A 19,277-nucleotide genomic window follows, 5' to 3' on the forward strand; every position below is an offset into this window, starting at 1 on the left:
CCTGCAGGTTAAGACTGTAGTAGGATGTATTGTCAGAGGCGTCTGTTTGATCTGTTTCAGTGCCTCCATCTGACTTTTACACCACAGTCTTACCCTGTGTTTGTGTCTGTGTGTCTCTTCTTAATGTGTGTGTGTTTGCTTGCATATGCACAGTAAAAACCTGACCTGGAGGGACATGCAACATTTGGTTGTACGAACTTCTCACCCTGCCCACCTGCTCACCAACGACTGGAGAACCAACGGGGTTGGGCGCAAAGGTACAGCAACTCCTTCCAACTTCTCTTCTGCCCTCTGCAGTTTTCAGATGCCTTTGGGGCCCATTAATATATTATGTATCTAATAAAGCAAACTGTCATTAGAAATGCAAGGTACCAGAGTTTACAGGGAGGTTGGGTGAGACTAAAGAAGGGGATATACAGTGTAACTTGTCTGTGAAGTTGGAGCTGGCTTTCAACATTTGTTTGTTTCCTTTTTTGTCTTGGTTTCTGCAGTCAGTCATTCATATGGATACGGTCTACTTGATGCCAGTGCAATTGTGTCGCTGGCTCAGACGTGGACCAGTGTGGGGCCACAGCGAAAATGTGTGATCACCATGGTCAGTGAGCCAAGGTTAGTAACTCCACTCGCACACATACAGCAGCTCACTGAGTTTATCTCAACACCCTGATTACAAATGTCACTTTAAAAAAATCAGTTCAAACTAATTAGAACTAACAAGTAATTAGCTTGAATTACTTTGAATACGACCCATATAAACTAAGTCATCTGTGGCTCCAAAGAAAGCTGTTGGATTGCAGGAAATATTTTTGGAACTTGACCTATAATAGCAATTAAAAGTCAGGATGTCTCCTGGAGGCAAGAAGCTAATACCTCACTGACATTTAAACAATTGTCGTAAGAGATTTGTGACTACAAAAGTATCAGCACATAGAACACAAATGCTACAAAACAATATGATACAAACTTGGCATAAGCCGGAAAAACATGTGAAGACTACATGATGTGTGAAAATTATAAAAAATAACAGACTAATTAGATTAGTCTGTTATTTTTATACACAATATACAAGAAAGAGCACACCAAATATTTAGTAAAATCCTTTTGTTTTCATTTCTTACTACGTTGTTCATTCAATCTGTGATTAAGTAGCATTATAAAATGAGCCTGAATGTTTCAGACAGTGAGGTTAAAGTTAAATCAACATGAAACTGGTCCATCACAAAACGTAGGTGTGGATGTTCGTGTACGGCTGAGCTGTCGTGCTTTGCTGCACTGACACATTATGCCTTCATCTCCAGCTTGGCTCCGGGCGCCTGTTGAAAAGCCTGTCGTTTTTCTGTGTGCATTTGGTGTTGGCATTTGGCTCAGTTTGAGATGAAGCCTTTGAAAGAGAAATAATAATTTGTCAATTCATGTTTTCTTTTCACTGTCAAGACTCAATATTTATTCTCAGCCGTTTTACTCCTTCTTCTCCTGGTGTCACGGTTACAACCCGGTCTGACATGTCCTCTTCATTATGCGCTCCCTGTCACTCCTCTCGCTAGGTGTGAGGTTTCTCTCTCTTTTACTGCAGCTCTGAGATGCTCAGAGCAGATGGTTTGAGCGTCTGGGAACAGCAGTCAAGGCAGGTTATTCAATTTACATTTTGGGTGTTTAGCCGACTCACTTATGAAGAGTGACTTGCAGTAAGCTATCAGGTTGGAGTTCTTCATCACATCGGTTACTGAAGTATCGTTATTTCTAACAGAATTATAAAAGTATAACTGAAAAAGGAGCGATTGTTATGAATACATTTTATGTATTATATTATCTGCTACGTACAAATGGTAGAACAAGTTTATATTGTTCAAAACCAGTGACACAAAGCGCCTGATACAGTTACAATGAGTTATTACAACCACACCATTTGGGCATTTACTGGTGTAGCTGTAAAATATTTAAGGAAGTATTGAGTGATATCAAAAGTGTTATGAATTTCAGAGTGACGGCAGTGTGCAGTTCTGTGATATGAAATTTAACACGGGGACCACCCACGCGTTTACATTTAGAAAATGGATTGTGCCTCGAAGTCGTTGCATAGAAGCTCCTGTAAGCATGTTTCTAACAGAATGAGGAACAATACACGCTTTGTTTCAAATGGGAATCAGCAAGATTTATTGTCTACCGTACGAATGATGGATTTGATAAGCACGTACGCGTGTGCACACTTTAACCGAACTGTAGCAAATTACCACCAGGCTGCAAAATGTTTTGTCTATGAAAACTGGAGGATGGCATGAGTTCGAAGCTCTCGCGTAGCTTTTCAAAAAGTGATTTATGATTTAGAAACAGTCTGTTGTTTCTCTCAGGTACTCTGCCAAATGCATGGCAACACCTGAGCTTTGCCTGGCTCCAAGTATATTTTATGTTTGTTCTGAAATGCTTCACACACACTGCTTAAAATACTCACTTGACTAAATGATTCCCCAAATGTGATTGGTGGAATTTTTAATCTTATTATATACGTTATATTGTTCCCTCATAGTTTCATGTGTAATATGGATTTAATACAATTTTCCTTCTTTGAAAGAATTGTGAACAAAACTACCTGTTATGAACCAACAAACTTAACGCTTTGTATTAAATTGTGATTAATTCTAATGGCACTAATCATGTATGAATTGAAAATAAATCATTACATGAAAGTATCTAAAGGTTGTTTTAAGAAAGAGGAAGTGAATATGATTTGAGAGAATATGACACATTTATAGAAATACAAGCTGTGAGGATGTTGTGTTTATCAGAATTTATATAACAACTGTACTGGGGAATTGAAAACAGGCAACACGATGAGCAAGTTCAAATAAATGTTTATTGAACAAATATAAAATGTGTCTTCTGAAAGCCACATTGGCTTTCTTACGATAGGGTCTGTGATACTGTACGCTTTTTTTTTTTTTTTTTGTGCTTGATGTTTGCTCTTGATGAAAAATGTAAGCGACAGTGCAGCATATCTTCCCTCTGTCTTTGTGTGTGTGTGTGTGTGTGTGTGTGTGTGTGTGTGTGTGTGTGTGTGTGTGTGTGTGTGTGTGTGTGTGTGTGTGTGTGTGTGTGTGTGTGTGTGTGTGTGTGTGTGTGTGTGTGTGTGTGTGCTAAGAACAGATGCCGTGCTTGCAACAGTGCCACTAGTTTTGCTTCTTCCAGACCTTAAATCACAGGCGCATGTGCCGCAGTGGTCAGTTGGTGACAATAAATCAACTTCAGCAGCCATCAGTATAAATGTATTTCATGTTTTCTGACTCCTGCGCCGTGCGTGACTCTCAATTTGCATTATAATGATAAAGTGGACAGTCATTTAATGACTTACTGGCACCTGAACAGTGCTGTGAATTAACCTTTTGGATGACTTCTTCAGTGTGCGGCTGCTTCAAAGGTCAGAAAATTGTTTACTCTATGTAGTGCTTTAATGCATCATGAAAAGTCTGAATCAGACTGAACCTGCAGGGTATCTTGAAGCAGCCTGACAGTTTAATGATCACTCCACACCTCGTCTATAATTTGGGCACATCGGTGTCACTAAAACCTCTATACCATTCTCCTCCTCAGAATTGTTGTAGATGCGTGTAATCTCCTAAGAGGATTTGGGGGGGGAGTAAAAAAAAAAAAAAAGAAAAGAGGTGTGTGCTTTCCTTCCACCAAGGACAGCAGTGCTCCAGGTTGTGAGACACTAATCCTGTTCAAGGCCACAAACTCTTCACCCTTCACAGGCTCTCAGTGGCCAGGAGTAAAATGTATCTTATCCAGCACTCAGCAATAAGCCAGTAATAATTCCAGGTTGACACAACCTACAAATAAAGTCCATCACTGACTTGTTACATCTTCTTTATGCTTCATTTGACAGGAACATTGGCAGCCATTTATCTATTAACAAGAGTGTGGATGCCTGCATTGGGGCAGACAGTCACGTGACATCATTAGAGCACGTCCAGGCCCGGCTCACCCTGTCCTACAACCGGAGGGGAAACCTGGCCATCCACCTCATTAGTCCTGCCGGCACACGCTCCACACTGCTCCACCCCAGGTATGACCTCACAACCACACAAACACAAACACATACAGCTGGTAAACAAACTATTATACACTCCTGCTTGTTGTTTTTCTGCAGGCCTCATGACTACTCATCAGAGGGTTTTAATGATTGGGCTTTCATGACCACCCACTCATGGGATGAGAACCCCAAAGGGGCGTGGACGCTGGAGATTGAGAACGTGGCTGGTGCCAGTGATTACGGTAAAACAGCTTTGTTCTTAGAGAAATTGGATATTTGGAATGAAGAACTGACGAAATTGCCTCTGTATTTGTGTATTTGTATCTGGAAATTAGTGCTAATATCTTATTCACTACAAATTTATCTTTCATTGGTTTTCTGATTAATATCTGAACAAATGCAAATCCCAAGTCCTCTGAGTCCAACAGGACATGTTACAATTTCTGTCTGACCAGCAGTCTTACACCTACATTTTTTTTTTTTTTATAGAGAACAAAGAAAAACACAACTGCTATAGGTCTTTCCCTCATTGTCACCAGCATGACCTTAAACGGCCTGACTTGGATGTTATTTAACACATTTTAATCTTTTGAGTCGACAGTTCAGCTCGAGGGTAAAGGTTCAGTGCCAGGAGCTTAGGGATCAAGTGCCTCCTCTATCCAAAGTGTCTTTACTCTTTTTATAGGAGCTTAACTCTGTGTAGCTTTGCAGTAATCAATTTGATTATTGCATTAAGCAGTGGAGTAAATACTTATATACTTATACTCTATATGTTTGATATAATCATCCGTATCTGGACATAGCAGGTCTCACCACAACAACATATTCAACCCAAAAGAAGAACACTACAGAAAACAGATCTCCATCAATGTCTCACCCCTCCCTCCCCAGCAAGGAGTGATTTACTGACGAGGAACTTCTCACAAGGCCCCACAGTTGAAGGATTGAAACTCTTGTTAGCCATAGATTCATGTTGTCTTAAGGCTCATATCAAGGAGACATTTTGTGTCACTTTATGCAGAAAATTGGAGTCTAAAATGAGAACGGGTTACATTTACTCAATCCACCCTGGGAGTGACGGCGCCTTACTGTTTTTGACAGTCCTACTTAGTTTTTTTCTCCCCAGTTTGTATTGCTTTTTTAAAAATTTTTTTTATCATTATCTCTCCGCCCAGGCACCCTGACCCAGTTCATCCTGGTGCTGTATGGCACCGGCTCAGCATCGTCAAGCACCTCTGACGAGTCTCAGTCTGACAACGGCAGCTGCAAGACCTTGGATCTGAGGCAGATATGCATCGGTAAGACTGGTGTGTTTTGTCTTCAGTTTGTTCCTCACGGGGATTTACAGCCCCAGCAGCTGAGGAGAAGGTAGAGTGTAGTGTCATGTTGAGGTGTGACATGGGAAGTAGCCTGGTAAGTGTGAACACGATAAAATATTATCCTGTGTGTGCTCAGCTGCATCCATTTGCGTTGTGTCTCTGTCAGCTTTGTGCCGACTTATTTGAAAGTCAGACATTCATCCTATTAAACCTGCATGCCAAGCTTCCTGCCTTTATGTAGCTGGAGCATCAGTTTGAATGATAAATGAAGGTCCAACTTGTGATGAGATTAAACTTAACTGCTCTCCTTTTGTTTGGTAAATATTTTTTGCCATAACAAAGATGAAATCAGTTGAAATGGCAAAACATAACCATTATAATTAACACACAAGACCAGGGGGGAGGGGGGGGTAAATATTAAAGAATAAATTATAAAGGAGTTATAATAGTTATAATAATTATAATAATAATGATACAACAATATTGATATTTAGCATCCTTGTCCGACCTAATGGCTACAGTAGAGTAGTTCCATGTGTGCAAATAATAAAGCACTAGGCAGCCCTGCCTTGTGCCTCGTCCAGTATTACGATTTTCAGAAATTGAATAGGGCCGTTCCACCTTATCAAAAGGTTAAAAAACAACCAATGCCTCTGGGCTACATAAATTTGAAAGATGAATAATATGTAATTATCTCCTAACATCGGCACAAGAGTATCTCCCTCGAACAAACCCGATCTGATTATTACCCATAAGAGATGGTAAAGTGAAATCTAGACTTATGGTAAGAGTTTATCCAGTAATATAAAGTCAAGATTTAAGTTCCATATCGGAGTATAAGAGGAGCTTTTATCTGAGCGCTTCCCTCTTTTCAAAGCTACAGAAATATTGGCTTCCATTTAAAAAAAAAAAAAAAAAAAATAGATGAGCGATCCCAATTCAAATGGATGCCAAATAATTGAAATATCATACAGCTAAAAACCCTTCATAATACTCGGCATCATCAGGGCCTGGCGCCTTATTACTGGATAATAACATCATGTTTATATTTAATTTTGCTAAAAGTTAATGGTCTGCAGAGATCTTCTTTTTTCTGGTATGTAAATTTAGTTGATAACATTTCCATGAAGCAATTAGCCAAATTAATATAGAAAGCCCTGAACATTTTCATTCATTTCTGTTTGAATATTTAGGAATCCTTTTTGGGTTCTTAATCTCTGACATACTTTGGTTATACAACCTGTTTCTTAAAACCTTCGCTAGGTACCAATTTGTGTTCCTTTCCTTGCCTAGCAAAGAAAATTGATTTCTTTGCCCTTTTTGTCAATATGGCCTCTAAACAGTTTTAACAACCTGTAATTCATTCAGTAGTTCAACCAATGGGGAACTGTTCAGTCTCCACACCTTCTAACTCCACATTGTTCTCTTCGTCTCTGATCACCCTCCTGTGATTGGCTGTTTCTGCGACCATATCACAGGTCCATCTGGTGTACCTTTCTATTTGAAAGAGTGCAGAAGTTACACATTCAGGTGTTTCTTAAAAGTAGGATCATGTAACAGAAATGGATTACACCTCCATGTTTTGTTCGGGGAAGTCACATAAGAAATATTCATCAAAAAAAAAGAAAAAAAAAAGCAGGCATACGATCTGAAATGATGATATCACCTACAGCACAACCATTTGCGTTCTGCAGTAATGCCTCAGGAGTTCATGTTAAACCGATTCCACTCGTAGACTTACGAACTGCTGAGAAAAATCTGAACTCTTATCATTTTGGTACAGAACTCGCCATGTGTCAGCCAAACCATATCCATTGCAATTGTCTGAAATGGCCCTGGTTCTGCTTGGCTTTGCATTCTGTGCTGGTGGTGGCGCATCTAAGCGGGAAGAGAAGCAGTAGTTAAAATCTCCAGCAGTAACAGTATTATTCCAGCTCCAGTGTGCAAATTTAGAGACAATATGTGAAAAAGTACTCTGATGGTATGGCTGGAAAAATGAAAAACTACCTGACCTTTTAGCACAATACACTGTATATTAGAGAGAGAATGTATATACACTACTATATTAGATAGACTGTACCTCCATAAAGCTTCAATTGCATATAAACTAAAATAACTCCACCTCTACTTTTACTACTAAAGGAAGCTTCATATACGTCTCCCACTCAGTCTCACGCTCACTTTGAATGTTCATCTGCAGTGAGTAATAACTTGTCCAGGAGATATGTGAAGTTCCCATGTCTAAATATATAGTCAATATCCAAAGCTCCCCTGTAAAAAGATTTTTTTAATTAAGAAAAAGAAACACTTTATGATTAAACATGAACTACAGTAAAGTTTAGGCTTGATGTGTGCCAAGAAATGACCTTTTAGGCTCTGACGGTGGTCTTTCTTACTCAACAGAGTCAATGAGTTGTCCACCTGATGCTCATAGGGGGGATACTGGAGCAATCATGGCAGAGATATACATGCTATATAACATACCTTAGCATTCCACAGCCCACACATTAATACATAAACCATATCTCAGCGATTTAGTCACCCAGAACTCCAAAGGGAGTGTTGAACGAGGCGACCTTGCCTACATCAGCAATAAAAGAAGCAAGCTCCTATACTACGACAGTAATACAACCCTCTAACTGTAGATGGACTTTTATAAAGCTTAAAGTTACTTAGAAAGAACACCAGTGGTTCTCCTGGGCAACGTGGCTGATGTGGAGAACTGCTGGGTACAGTTTGGCGTGACTGGGAAGAATTCCTGACACTTTCTGACTACAGCAACCAAAAAGTCCTCATACATTGAAATAGAGGCGTCACACTGGGCTTTCACTGATTCCTGCATGATCAGCACTTTATCCTGGAAGTTGCGGAGTTTGACAATGACAGCGTGGGGCCGTTGACCTTGCAGGGGGGGCGGCAAGGGAGAGCCCGGTGACCCCAATCAAACTTCACAGTTCCCCCTAAAAGGTGATCTTAACAAGCTCAGGTAACCAGGTCTTAAAGCATAAAGCTGGATTGCTGCCCTCCGTCAGGTAAGCCCACAACGCTTGTATTGCACAATCTGCCCCGGCTCTCCCAGTTCAATATCAGCAGCCAGTTTGCTCTCAACATCGGTTCGTCACGATGTCGTCCAAATCTGACATGCAGGTCTCCGCTTCAGTTATCCGGGTTTCATTTTTGGTGACGATAGCTGCACGTGGCTCTCGCCTCTGTGAAACTGGATCAATGTTTTAGTTAAAGAACGCCTCCACTCCCTGAAGGACTTCAGTTCAGATCCTACTGACTATCTGCTCGGTGCTATTGCTGTGCGCAGCTGGTAAATCGCCATCAGCCCCTTTGGCCACTTCAGCATTTGCCAGTTCTGGCAGAGACTCCGCTTCGCTCCCCCTCTGTGTTTCTGGCTCGAGTGTAAGCTTCCTTTGGTTCCTCGACATCATCGGGCTCCAACACAGAACTTTCAGCCTCTGTACATTAAGTTTGCCGTTATGAATAATATTAGTATTATTCTAATATTCAGGTGGGCTGCCATCCTGCCATTTGCGTCGTGTGACCACCTCCACCTTCCCCACCCCAGGTCTCTTTTTAATAATCCCATTTAAATGTAATGGTGTTCACACTGCTGTGTCCTACCTAATCAAATACTGCTTTAGGCAAGGTGTAAAGATACTGCTGAGCACCAGCACTGTGTCCACCTACATGTCAGTCTGCAACAGTGACAGTCTGACCCCTACAGGCTGTCCAAGGTACTGACATGCTTACAGACAAGGGTAAACTCAATGTAATGTGCAGGTGATCATGTAGTACACAGTGCACTCTGATTTGGGGCTCACAGCTATAGTTTTGTCTGATTTTGACAAGACGCTGCAGTAAATTGGACTTTCCTCCTTCTGTTGGCTTGGCTCTGTTACCCTCAGCACCCACAGTTTGTTAATTGTCATAATAGGCAATGGTCTGCATCTGGACCTGCTGCATATGGAAACAGTCTAAACATGCTGCACTCAGCAGATAAATTGCTAAACTTTTTGTCTTTACTTTCGTTTAATGAGCAAAAGTAGCTCCAACAAAAGTGAAAACAGCAATTTAAAAGCCTTGAAACGTTGTCTCACATTTCCAACTATCCCCAAATGAATACAGAGATTCATGACAGTGATTTACCGTGTTAACTGTGCTGTCTGAGCCTGGTCTATCTGGGCAGGATTCCTCGTTCTCTGTTTGCGAGGTGTGACTCGTATGAAGACGTAAAACGGTGCCCGCGGCTGCTTATTTCAGTTTTTCTCTGTTACAGAGTGCAACGCCGGTTACTACCTCTTTCAGCAGAGCTGCGTGAAAGAATGTCCAGCAGGCTTCTCGGTGGGCACCGAGCCTCTCAACTACACCGTGGGAAACTTCATATTACCAGCTTCCGTCCCAGCCTGCCTGCCCTGCCCAGCGCCCTGCCTGACCTGCAGCAGCCTCAGCCCTCGGTTCTGCCTGTCCTGCCCCCCTCACAGCTCCCTGGACGTCATCTCTGGCACCTGCCTGCACCTCAACCAGTACATGCGTGAGTCCCCTGGCAGTTTCATGGTGGGTCAGGGGGACCCAAAATCACAGCCTCAGCTCACCTCCCAGCTGCCCATAACCATCGCCGTATTCAGCTGCGTGGCGATCATCGCCGCCTTCGCTGGCATCTTCTTGCTGCTGCAGCTGCGCTCGGGCGCACTCATCAAGCTGCCCTCTCTGGAGGGTGGCGGCCTCGGGGGCAGCTTCAGCCTCGGGGGAAATAGGATGGTGTCGTACCGTGGCATCCCGACGGTGTGGGGGGATGATGGGGTAAATACAGACTCCGAAAACGAAGAGTCTGACGTCCAAAATGAGAGGACTGCCTTTATCAAAACACAAAGTGCTCTTTAATGCCTCCCCCACATCCCTCCTTCTGTCCTGCTTTTAAAATCCGCTCACCTGCATTCGTCTGATCATTCAGGGCTGTGGTAACTGTCCTTTCACAGTCTTCTCTGGTTTTATCTCTCGTTCCCTTTTTCTTTTTCTTTTTTTCTGTCTTATTGGATTCTCATCTGAGCCCTGTTTGGGGATGTGGTGCTCCACTCTGCTGTGGGAGACCAGATGGGAAGCTGCTGTCTCTCAGCTCGGGATGGCCTGAGCTTTGCTCTGTTCACACTTGGGCGCATTTCTATTAAACTGGCTCTCTCCCTCCTCTTGCCCTCAATCACTAACAGTGTCTGTCTGTTCAGAGTCCATTTTCCCCACCAGCTCCAGCTCCTTTTTGTTACAGTAAACAAATGATTATTTTTTTCTGTTCTTCCCTCTTTTTTCCCCCTCTTTCCATTAGTCTCAGTGCAGTAGCCAGATGAGATTGTTGAATATGAGAAGTAGAGATGTGTGTGTGTGTGTGTGTGTGTGTGTGTGTGTGTGTGTGTGTGCACGAGCGCCCCCATGTCCAAATGAAGGTTTGCATGTAAATCTGTAGTGCCCTTTATAGAGCAGCTAGTGGGTCCTGTCATATGAAGGACTTTGACTACAACGTCATAACAAAAGATTGTATCAATGAATGATGAAATCTGATTTGGAAACAAATTCCCTCTAAAGTATCATTTTCAGACATCAGCATCTAAAATCTTTTCAGAAAAGTACCACCTGAAGACTCAGTTTTAAGGTGCATTTCTAAAAGATGCACAAATCAAAAAAATTGTTGATGAGGCAACATCCGAACTTTATTGGCTCATAGTTACGTGCCGACAATTTTTGGATATCTCTGCCGTCATGCTTTTTCCGATGACACAACAGTCGTATTTGTTTTAAACCGAATCCTTCTTTCATGCATTTTTAAAACCAATATAGTTATTGATTGGACACACAGTTTTGAAAAGATTTCTCCCAGCTCTGGAAGAGCAAGCTGAGAGTCACTTCTCTAGGCGAAGGAACTGAACTTGTTCTGGTTTTAGAAACTATAAATTCTCCTGCGCTCACAACCTCCCAGCTATCACACAGAGGGGTTTAAAACAACAACAAAAAGATAAATTATAAGAAAACAAAGATCTCGCGTACACATGGGCTACTCAATCAACCCTGAGGCACAATCGCTTCCAGGGATGTTTAATTTCTGCATCCGATGTGCTCACATCCCGGAGCTGAGAGAGAAGCAGCCGAGAGACGCAGAACAACGTGTCGCTGGTTCGCACAAAAGCTTCGGCAGGTGTTGAGTTACCTGACAGAGCAGACGGAGTTAACCGTACGTCAAGGCTTTCCTTTTGTCGTAGCACTACAAACGCACGCCTCATATCTTCATGACTGAAAGCTAGTTCATGTTTGTGAAGGTTTTTCTTTTCCTCCTTCATTCTCAGTCTTTGCTCTCTTCTTCAAATCTTGACTATTGTTTAAAAAAAAGTTCGGGGTTTGAGACTCGACATCTCATCGGCGTCTCTGCATTTACCCTCCAGTCCTCATCTAATCTGAATTTCAGATTATCTCTTCAGCGTACTTGCCAATTAATTATATTCCAAATGATACTGCGGCAAACTATTTATTCTGAGAGATTTGAATCATACCTTTAGGGAAGATTGTTTTAGAGTGATTTTTCTCCCGGGCTGGTTATCATGTGAAATATGCATCTCATTATTTAATCCAGTGTAGCCATTTTGATTCCACTGATCTCTCTTTTTTTTTTTTTTTTTTTTTCTTACATTTTCAGTACAAAAACAGTGGCGCTTGCTGAGAGAGGTTGTCATGGTGATGACATGCATAGAAAACTGCAGCTGCTCATCCTTTTATCTACCTCTCATATCATTCAGCAAGGTTTCATCCGCTGTTAGAAGAGCCGTTAAATGATTATAAAGGTCAAATTATATGTAGGTTAGGATATGAAAAAGCTTCTCGGGAAAGATTTAGGAGGGTAGACGTGGATCAAATTAATGTTTCAGAAGAGAAACAAGCAATTGCAATTCAGAAACGGTGAAGCTGCTGTGTAAATTCTACTTCCCGGGAACTTCTATCTGTGCTAGGATTTATTGCCTTTAGGATTGGCATTCATGTGCAGTCACAACTGGGCTTTAAAACCTGTTACTGAAATAGAATAGAGAGGAGAATTGTTCCTCGATCTTGTTGGCCAGCATTTAAGTGCTAAATCAACCTAAAATTATCTGAGGCATTGTTGTTTCTCCACCTGTAACTGGGCGGCTCCCCGAGTTAAGACCTGTTTTTGTTCTTAAGATTCTGTCACTGACAATCAAACAACGTCCTTGTTTTGAGGGCAAGAAGGTGTAGAAGCACACAAACAGATGAATTTCAATTTTCGATTTAACTGTTTGTTAGAAATCCTTCACGGAATATATTGTTCATAGATATGCTGTTAAATGGGACCTAAATTGTAAAAAAAATAATTCATAACTCAAATGCGTATTCATAAAAGACAAAATAAAAAATAGGTAGATCTGTCAAATACAAGATTTTCATATCAATACCAGCCAAAAATGGTCTTCAAAAGCATTGGAGGAAAGATTGGCACGTATACCCTCAAACACAGCACTGAGCCAGGAAGCTTAATTCATCTCAGATGACTGGGGCAGGTGTAGCACATTTGGCTTGCTGCAGCTCTCCGGGTTAGAAAGCATCCCGAGAATGTGGATGTGGAGAGAATGCCATCGAAGCTAACAAAGCTAAAGTGGCGAGTTTGTGTGCTGCAGGGGTTTGTGTGATATACATTAGTGTCTACTGGCATTTAAGCTTTGGTTGGTTCCAGTTTAAGGAGGGTGCTAATTTGAAAACGTAATAACTCCAGCCTCCGCCGTCAGCCACAAAGTCTTACTGACTTCCCAGCCTGCTGTGAAGTGTGTAAACAACACGTAATGGGCTAATGCAGCCGCAAAATTGCTTCCACAAACGATTTTCTTCAACCCAAGATACTTAGACTTCGCTTCTTTTGAAGAACTATAATGTGCAACTTCGGCCAATTTGTTCCAATTACCGTGAACTAATGGATTGTCGGTCGTGCTGATATTATGGACGTTTTCCCACAAAAGTATTGTATTGCTTCCAGAAAGAATAATTCCCTCTTAAATGCAACGTTTTGGCGTGATCATACAGGTTTCTGTGGCTCCACGTCAGCACACACACACATAATGGTTTATTCATCCTAGCTCGATGGTGTATTCACTACAGCTTGAAAACTCTGAAAACGTGTAACTGATGAACTCTGAGCTCTGTGTATTCAAGTGTTCAACTTTTAAGAAAGCCTTGAATGCAGGCAGCATTAAGTAGATTGTGCTTCCAAAGCACAAGAGCTGCTGAAAACCGTTACTTCACACACATAAAAACAAAGAGAAGTTCTCTAATTGTGCCAGAAAGCGGCTTCTAATTATCAGGCGACCACTTGACTGGCGGCAAAGTGCGAAACCTTTTTAATGTGGGGGGGGGGGGGGTCTACTCACTGCAAATTGTCTCTCCTGATTAAAAAGAAACTCGCTCACGGACACAATGGAGACCATCGCTGATTTATTTCATGGAGCTCGTTGTTGCTCCAGTCCTGCTTTAGGATGTAGTCTGAAGTGATCAATATGAAGTCAGAAGGACTTAATAGGAGCAATATCTTTGGCATAACCAAAGACAATCATTTGAATGCAGTCTGTTTAGTGTTAAGGCGTGTTGCTTTCAGGTTGTCACAGTCCATTGACCCCTTTCACTTCTGCTCAAAGTGTTTTGTTGACACTGTTCTGTCATCGCTGTTTTTTTTTTTTTGAAGCTGTACGGCGACACCTTGTATGTTTAGCAGCTGTGGAGGGAGGAGGTAGAATGTATCCCATCGCCATTAACTTAAGGGCTGAATCAGACCTGAGTGCGTCCGTGCGTGCACATGCTTGTTAAAGTAGAAATGAAACACTTTGTGATGATGGAGGGGCGGTCGGTGAAGCAGCCGCAGTCGACTCTGTGGACCTCCTCCCGCCTCTTCAAGAGGTTCCCGACCAGAGGCTGCACACAGTACCTTACAGATTTGTGACCTATGGTTAATGTACAAGAATGACTATCTTACATGGGACATAACGCTAAAATAAGGCCTATTTTTGTACTACATGAATGGTGCAGTGTAATTTTCTTGTAATTTAAAGATTTTTTTTTTTTTTTTTTCTTGCTCTTGGTTTCTCCTTTTTATTTAATTGATGTCAATTATAGATTCTACTAAAAATAAAGATCTATGCAAATTTGATTGTGTTTTTATTCACTGGAATGCTTTTTAGTAGTTATGCTGCGGTTGATGTATGAGAAGGGCGCTGCGGTGGAAGAAATACTCGCATCCTCTTCAGTAAAAGTAATCAAGTATTTCAATTAAAGATCCGGCCTTTCCATTCTCGTGAACGCAGCGTCTCGGGAATTTATTCAAACGTTTACTCGGACTCGAGGCGTTCCTGAGATATCGCTTTCACAAGAATGGGACTGAAGGGTAGGACGGCCGTGAGGTCATATTGACCCTGACCTCTGACCTTTTTGTTTATCAAAATCTACTCACTTCATTGTTTAAGCAAAGTGAATTGTTGTGCAAAATTTGACAAAGATCCTTTAAAGCGTTCCTGAGAACCTTCACAAGAATGGTAAAGATGTGAGGTCACGGTGACCTCTGACCTTTGACCACCAAAATCGAATCACTTCTGTGTTGAGGCCAGGTGAACATTCGTGCCAAAATCAAAGACATTTCCTCTTCAAAAGAGAATGGGTCTTTGACCCTCAAAATCGAATCAGGTCATTCTTGGTACCAAGTGAAGGTTTCTGCCAAGTTAGAAAAGCAGACAGACGACCCGCGAACATGATGCCTGCGGTTATGGCTGCAGCAAGGAGGCATAAAAGTACGTTTACAAGAGTAGGAAATAATTGTCCATGCATGCCCAGATAAGTTGTACGTCTGCTGTGATGGAAATGTTCGTAATGACTGTAGGCTTCTATACATTCATGCTCCGGCCGACTGCTCTCTCCACAGTGAGCAAATTAAATGCAGATTATACGGAAATGGTTCTTGATTCTCTCCCCTTAACAGCATAATAGTGACAGAGAGCTAAAACTGCAAAACAGTCTTTGTCAAGAAGAAAAAAGATTCTTAACAAAAATAATTTTGGAGCTTGTGATGACAAAACTACAGATCCCCAAAGACGTCACAGCAAAGTAAATTTGGAGGACTACTTTTGCTTTACTTTACTTCTTCCATCTCTTCTGAGCCATTTGTCTGTTTGCACTCAGCTGCTCTGATCCATAAGAACAGTTGCTCTATTTCACTGCCAGTTAAAGGAAACTGCAGATACGACGGGGGGAGAGATGACGTGACACTTTGTGATGCACTTAGTGCCTATTCATTTTCAAGAGGCCGAGCTCCGACAGTATTCAGCTTCTGGATGTGAACACAGCTGTATAGCTGCTCTGCCTGGCTGTGCCGGGTGAGGCTGTGGCTGGATATATGTTTTGCTTAGGCTTGGGCTGCTGCTGTTGCTCAGGGTTACGGATATGTCCAGCTGTTGCCATTTGAATCCGCGATCCTTCGGTGACAGTGTTACAACCATTAAAAACGAAAGCGTCCCAGCTGAAATCTTTACAGCCAACGTACAGCCACGGCTGCAGCCACGGTGACAGCTGTGCCATCCCAAGGCTGCAGTCATAATCGAAGCTGCAGCCTGTCTCGGCAGCAGTCGGCGAGAGACCTGCTGGGTATCGAGAAGTAATGCAAAACTACCGTAACTGGCTGTAAATGACAGCAACAGCATCCTGCAGATTACCGTGCTGTTTTCTTCTGGAGGGACCTCTTAATCTAAGTATTTGTGTACTTTACTAATTATGTCGGCATACTTAGTGCCCAGTTCAAAGTCAAATTCAATGAGGGGACGTACGCTGGGCTGCTCGGTGCAGCTGCACCGAAATAGACATGGCTCAGAAGGAAAGGAAGAAGAAACGAGAGAATGAAAAACATGTTATGAGGGAACGCTAAAAATGAGGTGTTCATAAAAAATCATTAAAACCTATTTTCAGTGCAACGTTTTTCAGTGCTAATACTTTTTTTTTAAATTTTAGTTTTTTAACCTCTACTCGTTTTTCCAAAAGGCTTTCAATGACAATATTTTCCTTTTCAGTTCAAGGTTTTGTTTCTAATGCCAAAATTTGAAGTCGTGATTATGGCCGAGTCTACTCATAGTCTGTCCAGAGCTAAAAGTACTTTCCATACCTGCAACTGCAAAGTAATGGTAATACTGAAGTGGTAACTAAAAGCATTTAGTCCACATGAAGTGACCTTTGGTCCTCAAATTAGACCTACATGACTCCGTTTTCAGCCATTGCGTGTGGTTTGATGTAACATGGCGTGCAGCTCATGTCTAGGTACTGAAGTTTAACATAAAATCCAACGTTTCTGATGTGGTCTGTACAACCGGTCTGAGCAGCGCTGCATCATGTTTTCTATTTTTGTCCCTTCTTCTCTCTCATCTGACTAATGAGTGCATTCAATGATGTATGGCCGGTGTAATTAGCCTACATGAATGAGTTTACAGCAGGGAGGTTGCATCCAGCGCCAACCAAGTCATAAATGAAACTAATGAAGTGAGACTTGGTTCAGACTGTGGTAAACAGAAAATAAAAAGCTTTGTATTTCATGCAGCGAACAGCAGTTTTTTTTACTGTCTGGTCTAAAAACAATAAGCAGCCTCTTTTGGAAAGAAGTTTCAACACACTAGCCACAGCACAAGGTTAAAAATAATTGTGCAATATCTATCAACTTTTTTTAGCTTTCAGTGTGCAGCAGTGTATTAGGTTCAGATAAACCTGCACCTAGCTGCTTCAGGCTTTCACATCACTGTGGACATGTTTTGCAGCCACAGTGCTCCAGTAACCTAAAAAACAGCATACAGCAATGCAAAAAAAACCATTACAAGTAATATTAAGGTCCTGCATTCAGCATACAGCAGCAACTCTCCAGGGAACTCTATTGTTCTATTGACATACTTTGAGACTCCTCTGATTCCCTGAATGTGAACTGTCCATGATAAGTGTTGGTTGTTGTCTCACTGGACACATGTCTGACCCTCTGTCTGAAAGTATTCAGCCAAGGACACGTTCTTATCGGAACCAATGTGTTCCTTATAGTTGAGCCCTTGTGAGAGTTTAGAAGGAGAGGTTTAGCAAACGGGCACGTCCACACATTGTGGCCTCTCTCCTCCATCGATCTGGCAAAAAGGGGTGGAAGCACCAAGGGCCTCTACAGACAAATCAAAGTGATCAACACTGTCGCCAAGCTAAACTTTGAGCAAGAGACTGCTGCAAAGAGAGACTCGACCGAACTGCAGGCAGATTGCCTCCGAACAACAATAACAGAAGCTGCTCCTCCTTTCAACATCAATAGGAGGTGCCTGCACAGGAGGGAATGGACAATGGCATGAGGTGAGGGGGACGATTCAAGGAGGTGGGACGGCTGTCGCAATGCTTGTCCACGGGTGAGAACTGAGAGCAGAGAGTGAAAAAAGAACAATACATATTGACTTGAAGCTGGTTACAAATCATTCAGAAGTTTGAAAATTGTATTAAATAATTGTGCAAGATTATACACCATCCCTGGTACCATCTTGGGGATATGACAATATAGAGATCATATCTAAAAAAAAAATACTAATTAAACTTGACATTAGTTAGAAAAGTTAAACAGACTAGTTCAGACTCCCAGGCTGCAGTTTTAAAAAAGATGTCTTGAAAAATATAAGCCGTTAGCAGGTTCCAAGTTTTTAATGAAAAATTGTATATTAAATCCAACAGACATAAATTGATTACCTTAAACTGGACCAGCATAGAGATATGTTAATACTGTCATTCAAACTATTTAGATCAGGGGTCTTCAACGTTTTTCAGGCCAAGGACCCCCCGTGCTGTGAGAGAACCGGTGCCCAGCTTGAGAGAGCTTCTGTGTGTCGCTGAATGTGTGCATTTCTGACTGAAAGATAACATCTTCTGCCTCCATTTATCCATTCCCTACAATATGTTGGATTCATGTTAATGTGTATTTAAAGACATTTAAATTTGTGGAAAAAATAAAAATAAAATATTGTCTAAACAAAAAATGTCATGACCCCCTGCAGTACCTCCGCGGACCCCCTGTTGAAGACCTCTGATTTAGATCCTTGTATCATTAGGTTGAAGGGTGCTAAAAAGTATGTTTCTGGTAAAAGGGGAAATTGCAGTAAACATAACAGAGGAAATAACTTGCAGAAATAACTCCTGCATCATAAATAGCAGATTAATGTCCCCACGCATGCATTTACATAATGTTACACAACTTCAGTTAAACTTGTGTATTCCACCTAATATAGCAAGCTAATAAATCCATTAGACTGGTGCTCGTTTATGCATAAGAGATTTATGTACGTCACTATTGAATATGTCAATATCGGCCACAAAGTGTGTGTAAGGTTTATATAAATTCTACATTTTATGATGTTTTGTTTGCTGTTTGGATTTACATGATCACGGATTAATCAGTAATACATTCTAATGGATCCTCAGGTTTCTTTTGTGGTTAACAGTTGTATTGTTCTTATACAGTTTGCAAGTATTTATTATAAAGCATCAGGACACACACCCGGTTGATGGAGTAGCTTTGACTCATAACTGTCAAGTTTCACAGTCAAGGATCTTGGTGTTACATCTTAAACCGTACCCTCCATCTCATCAAAACTTCTTTCTGAAACTTGGTTCTTTAAGTCTGCGTTTCATCAAGATGTGATGATTGTAATATTTTGTTTCCACATGCTCAGATCCGGGTCAGATCAGACTTTCAGGAGCTTCTGATGAGGTCCGGTATGATAAACAGGAATGTCCCTTCAGACCCGTCTGACCTCTTCAAACCTTTCAGTCCATCCTGTGATCTGTGCTGCCAGAACACGGGTCTGCTGTCTCAGCGTTAACCAGAAGGGACCGTCTGACTC

General features: G+C 41.6%; 1 protein-coding gene across 2 annotated transcripts in view; it reads left to right on the forward strand.

Annotated features, from left to right (window-relative positions):
• The window catches only part of furina (furin (paired basic amino acid cleaving enzyme) a), a 79,050-nt gene extending 64,511 nt beyond the window's left edge, over positions 1–14,539 (forward strand). For both annotated transcript variants that reach the window (XM_069693586.1, XM_069693587.1), the window contains exons 11-16: positions 154–257; positions 492–609; positions 3,881–4,060; positions 4,145–4,269; positions 5,203–5,325; positions 9,632–14,539. In XM_069693586.1, the coding sequence (XP_069549687.1) occupies positions 154–257; positions 492–609; positions 3,881–4,060; positions 4,145–4,269; positions 5,203–5,325; positions 9,632–10,236 (1,255 nt within the window). In that variant the 3' untranslated portion in view covers positions 10,237–14,539. The remainder of the gene's footprint in view (positions 1–153; positions 258–491; positions 610–3,880; positions 4,061–4,144; positions 4,270–5,202; positions 5,326–9,631) is intronic.
• The last annotated feature ends 4,738 nt before the right edge of the window (positions 14,540–19,277 follow it).

Source organism: Brachyistius frenatus, unplaced genomic scaffold (assembly GCF_029030835.1).
Source record: "Brachyistius frenatus isolate BFR_SWC_R1_liver_20210118 unplaced genomic scaffold, ASM2903083v1 Contig_15, whole genome shotgun sequence".
Lineage (NCBI taxonomy): Eukaryota > Metazoa > Chordata > Actinopteri > Embiotocidae > Brachyistius > Brachyistius frenatus.